The following is a 6,000-nucleotide window of genomic DNA, read 5'->3' on the forward strand; positions in this document are numbered from 1 at the left end:
ATATACCCATTTCTGAATGCAAGTACCTGTAGTGTATAATAAATCAATATTGTACCAATACCTGGATCAACAAATTGTTTAATTACTGTTTAAATAATATTACTATAAAATTGCCTCCAAACATTATCCATAATCAGTCTAGTTTTCACTTAGTTGAATAGTAGAATGTAAGATAAGTTCCTATCAATAGAATCTTAAACACTGGCTGCATTACAGAAAGTTAAATATGAAGTCATATGATATCAAGTTTTGAAATTGAGGGAAATTTTGCCCATTTTATTACTACGAATATATTTTGAACATTCACATTTTTCCTACTACAGTTATAGAATGGAATAGAAGATCAGCTAGAGTGAAAAAAAGTCAGGATCTGTTTAGAATATCCCTCAAAATAACTTTACAAACAAAGAAGGAGCTATTTTAATCTAACCTATTCAACTGGAACCTTATATGAATGATAGTTTTACATCCCATTTCAGTCAATTAACAGAATATTAGATGACCATAAAATCAGTATTGTAACTTAATTTGCAGATTTTTAATCGAGCAAAATAGATCAATTTACCCCCTTCCATACATATTCTAAAATTCTCAAGGACTAAATGATTTTTACCATTTTAATTTCCTCTGAAGGACATGTCTGATACTTCCTATAAAATACATGTAGATTTATGGTACTGACTGCCTGTTAGTTTTCTCAACTGTTCTCACTGTATGTCAAGACTCCAGCAGCAGTAATGGAAAGCAGACCCTATTAGTGTATTCCTGAGTACCTCAAGTTAGAGAACACCTTGTAAACAGATAATAGCTCATGAAAGCAATGAGGCTAACATCAAAATGGGTGCTGAATACGGTATGGGTATGAATTAAGTGACAGAGATAAACAGTGGATATTTTTCCCTCTGTTTCTATTGCAATTTTTCACTTTGAGATTTTACTTTCCATTGTTAGCCTGTCGCACAGGATAGCTGGCACCTCCAAAAGATGAGAAATGTATGAAATTTGAGGGGAGGAGGAAGCGCCAGTTGTCTTCCCCTTTAAATGCACAGCACTAGCATGCGACAGCAAACCTACCTCATTAATGCCCTACAAACCCATAGCCATAGCAAACACATGGAATGCAGATAAAGCAAGAAAAAGAGACACCAACAATATCAAACAAAATCAAATAAGCAACATGTACACATAGGATATATGTAAACCACAAATCATGTTAAAATAGCCCTAATGTACAGATAGGATCGGTGAATAATGAATACATATATTAAGTACAAATCAAGGTGATAAAGTAAGGAAGTGCCTTCACATCACAGGGTTGTTCATTTATTTTTGGATTCTGTTAAATGATTAATAAAAACCCAGTACATATGCACATTTTTAAACAAAAATTAAATAGCAAACTGCTGTGAGTCCTTGTCCCTTTATTGTGCTGACATAACACAATGCAAGCCACTTCTGAGGTGAGTAATTTGCTTGCACTCAATGGAATGTAAATCAGGGTGATCAACAAAAGATAACTTAATCAAACCTATTTGAATAAAGTTAATTCTAAGGATGGCAATCATACATTCCAAATGCAGCTTGCCACATTGAAGGTCATCAGTTTAGGTCAATTTCATTTCTGCTTTTCCTAGATTCACATACCAGAAAATACAGAGGAGAAAAAAGATACCTCTCCTTCAGTAACCTCTAGCAGACCGTTTAAGGACAGACTGCATAGAATGGGAAATCAATTCAGCTTCGATACAATTTAGCAGTGGTGTGCTGAAACAGGCATTAGGCCGTTGTTTAATATCATTGAATATTTAATACCCATTTTAATTGGGCACATCAAGCAAGCAGAAGTCACTGACAGCCAAATAGATAAACTTCCATCAGGGATTGGGAACTGGATGCACCTCCCACCTTTTACACCTAATAATTAAAGGGGATGCATATTAATTGCTAGTGACAAGTGTCTTCTAAACTCTCTGACAAACAGGAAGAAGAAAAAAGATTATATATTAGAATTGTTTACTTTCTAGCTTAATTTTCTATAAATTTTCTAATGTGATGGCTTTTTCAAATTGCATATTTTTTAATAGAATTACACACAGCTCTAATATGATTTTCATTCTATCAGTGGGTTTTTTTTCCCCCACAGTGCACAGCATATTGAACAAAACATTCATTTGGTCAATATAAAGATGCACTGACCTGTAGCTACATTTACTCTAATCTAGCTCCAGTGAATTTGTTCTTATGTTAAAAAGAAATAGCTGTTCCCAAACTCACAATATGGACTATTCTGCAACATTGACATTGCATAAACTGGAGAAACATGATGTAATAAGGGGTAGGAAATCTGCAACAAGTAACAAAAACTCACCCGTGTCTTGGCATCTATCTGAGCGCCTCGGTCTAGAAGCAGTTTCACCATATTGGTATTTCCTCGTTTGGAAGCTACATGTAGTGGAGTGATTCCATTCTGGATTGGGAAAAGTTGAAGGAATACACAGGCATACAGAGACAGAAATTAAAAAGTAAGCATTGCATTTAAATGCAATATGTTCCATTTCAATTACAGAAAGGTTTTCTTTAAGTGAAAAATGTTAATTTTTTCCATATTCCAGGTTTGAAATCCTCACAAAGGACAAAAGCTGTTATCATTTTACTATCAGGTCAAATCATTCAGTGAGTTTCAAAGTTTGATACTGCATTTCTCTTTGTCAATGCTTTTATACTATACAATTAATGATATACTGTTGGAGCTGTAGTAGTAGCCAAGGGAAGCCATAACAATTTCTATCACTAATAAGAGGTAATAAATGACTTAGATTTTGATTCATTCAGGATCAGTGATGAAAAACTAGATTTGATAAACATTTTATTTTTGAAAAGTGCACTAATATTTTCTCGTGCTTAATGTTTGAAATTTCATCATCTTTCAAAAACTTATTTATGGTAATTGATTCCAAGCATATTTGTAGTTTGCCATTCCTTATGTCAATATTTCCCAGTGAAATCGCTCATTCTGTTGGCTCATCCCAGTTGTTGTTGCTATGCTATCAAATTTTGTTTTTCTCACAATCCAAATGGTTTATTTCTAAATGGATTGACTGGGGAGGAGACTTGGTTATCAGTTTAGCATTCCTCTGACAGCAACTCAACATTTTCAAATAGATCCTTAGTCTTTTTAAAATTTTATTGGATTGTTTTTTTTTAGATCAGATCTAAAGTTGGTTGGGTTGTTTCTTGCACTTATCTAGAAGGCAGCTTGTATATGATGCTTCTGCAGGTGACATTTTCAGCAAACCTTTATCACTATATGTTTGCCATTTTTTAAAATCCTTGATCTCCTTTAATTTAGATCTATGTTGTAGTATCTTTCAACCTCACTCAGAATAAAACGGATATTTGTGCTCCTGCATCCATAGGAATTTGTATTACTAATTGGTCGCTAGTAATGGTGGAAGCCAATATCTATTATTAACTTGATTTGCAGATACAACATGCATGTAAAATTCTTTGCATTCTTTTCTTCAGAAAAAAGTTGATTTTCTTCAGTTCTGTGATCTAAAAGTTTTTTTACATAGTCGCTATTTTTGACATAATTATGCAAGTTTAGACAATGGCTGCACTATTATTCCATGGGATTATGTTATGAACTGCTTCATCTAAAGCTGAACTTTTTCTCTTTCTTCTAAATTTGACAGATCACATGTCAGATTTCTTATTTTAATACTCTTTAATCCTTTACCTAAAAATTCTTTGTTATGGTGCAATTTACCTCAGGTAAAAGGTAAAGTCACCATAGCCCCACAAAAGAGAGATAATTAGTGGTAACTTTTAACCTGAGGGTCACCATGCCTCAGGTGAGAGGTGAGGTTGGGAAGGAGGGATTTTCCTGGTATCTTTGTCCAGTGCAGGAATTGAATCCATGCTGTTGGCGTCATTTTGCTTTGCAAATGAATCATCCAATCACTGAGCTTACCAACCTCCACAATTTTTATTACTGCACAACTCTTTGGCACAATACTGATCAATAGCAACTACCATGTCTAGGAATGTGAAAGGAAGATATGTTTGTCATGTCACATCACATTTACTTTTGGGGTGGCATGGTGGCTCAGTGGTTAGCACTGCTGCCTCACAGCATCAGGTTTCCAGGTTCAATTCCAGCCTCAGGCAACTGTCTGTGTGGAGTGTGCACATTCTCCCCGTGTCTGCGTGGGTTTCCTCCTGGTGCTCCGGTTTCCTTTCAGTGCTCTGGTTTCCTCTCTCAGTCCAAAGATATGCAGGTCAGGTGAATTGGCCATTCTAAATTAGCCATAATGTTAGGTGCATTAGTCAGAGGGGAATGGTTCTGGGTGGGTCACTCTTTGGAGGATCAATGTGGACTTAGTGGGCCGAAGGGCCTATTTTCACACTGTAGGGAATCTAACCAAACTACATTTTTTATCTGGTTAGAGCTCAACAAAAAAAGTAATTTGGTTCAATTTGTTGACTTTTTTGCAATTTAAGTTCTGGAATGAAGGTCTCAACTGCCTATTGTCCACAGCTGATCAGTATAATTGCAGAGGTCAAGTTTTGGATTGATTGAGTGATGTTGTGCAAAGGAGTTACATTAAAGATTATGTTACAATACACCATTCATAGACATGCAAGTAATTACCCACTCTGACAGTGGAGGTCCATTGACTTGTACCTGCTATTTTAGTATTCACTCAATAATTCAAATGGAAACAGTGGACTAAGGGCTAAAAATTCATGCTGTCTGGTCAAATGTATTAGGATAATGTAATAAGAAATAATGCTGCATTATCACCGATGTACGGAATCAACATTTTTACCAAATATAATGAGGTGCAACACACCAAGTCATCAATGGCTTACAGTAAAACATTTGTTTTAGTGACAGGCAGATTGGTGGGCTCTCATGCTGGGAAATGCACATGCTCAAGTCAAAATGAAAAGCCCTGCAGATACCACTGGCCAATTAGAATAACAAGCCATAGATATCAGAAATTTCCTCTTCTGAAACATTGCTTTCCAGGGTAGAGGGGTACAATTATCAAATAAAACTTAGCTCCTTTGATAGATGCAGTGCATGGAACCAATATGCATTCTATCATGCTTTCCCATCATAACTGTACAATAGTACAGAGACAGAAAACTGCACAGTTATCAGTAGCAAAAATAACTAAAATCAAAACCAAATTTTGAAAAAATATACTTACCCGTGCTGTGAAATCTACAGCAGCTCCTCGATTTAATAGCAAAGTGGCTACATTCACATTTCCATAGTGGGCAGCAATATGCAGAGGAGTAAAGCCACTCTGTGAATAGGAGGGAAACACATTGAAAATGCAAACCTGACAAGTGTATGAAGCTTAACTGCTCAAGCTTCTGATACTCCGAACTCCACTAAGACCCTTGTTCACCCAAAAGATTAATCTTCCTGTGCAATTCCACATCAAAAAGCTAACTCAGAATTTACTGTTGGAATCAAAGCAACATCACGACTGGAAAGGATAATACCCTAACTTTTTTTTTCTTGCAGAATTATATTTGGTTACTTCTCTCTGTTCGTTAGTTGCACCCTGTGGCTACATTTGAACTAGGTAACAAAGCCCGGTGAGTTGCAATATGGCAGTGGAGTGATTCCAGACCACACAAAAGTATACTTTGGCCAAGTGCCTCTAATCTGTGGAAGACACACTTCCACAGTCAGAATAAACTTTCCATAAGTTTGCCACTATGCAAGTGAATAGAATAGCAAGATAGATTCATACAGCAGGTGAGAGAGTTAATTTATTCAAAGTTTGGGAGAAGATTTGTAGCTCGGGTGCTCGTTGCTGTGGTTCTGTTCGCCGAGCTGGAAATTTTTGTTGCAAACGTTTCGTCCCCTGTCTAGGTGACATCCTCAGTGCTTGGGAGCCTCCTGTGAAGCGCTTCTGTGGTATTTCCTCCGGCATTTATAGTGGCCTGTCCCTGCCGCTCCCGGTTGTCAGTTTCAGC

General features: G+C 36.4%; 1 protein-coding gene across 34 annotated transcripts in view; it reads right to left on the bottom strand.

Moving 5' to 3' along the window:
- Positions 1-6,000, bottom strand: part of ank2b (ankyrin 2b, neuronal) — an 892,118-nt gene that overhangs the window by 200,357 nt on the left and 685,761 nt on the right. For all 34 annotated transcript variants that reach the window (XM_043697402.1, XM_043697316.1, XM_043697278.1 and 31 more), the window contains 2 exons: positions 5,220-5,318; positions 2,369-2,467 (listed from right to left, as the gene is read on the bottom strand). In XM_043697402.1, coding sequence (XP_043553337.1) covers positions 2,369-2,467; positions 5,220-5,318 — 198 coding nt within the window. The remainder of the gene's footprint in view (positions 1-2,368; positions 2,468-5,219; positions 5,319-6,000) is intronic.

The sequence above is a fragment of the Chiloscyllium plagiosum genome, chromosome 1, assembly GCF_004010195.1.
Source record: "Chiloscyllium plagiosum isolate BGI_BamShark_2017 chromosome 1, ASM401019v2, whole genome shotgun sequence".
Classification (NCBI taxonomy): domain Eukaryota; kingdom Metazoa; phylum Chordata; class Chondrichthyes; order Orectolobiformes; family Hemiscylliidae; genus Chiloscyllium; species Chiloscyllium plagiosum.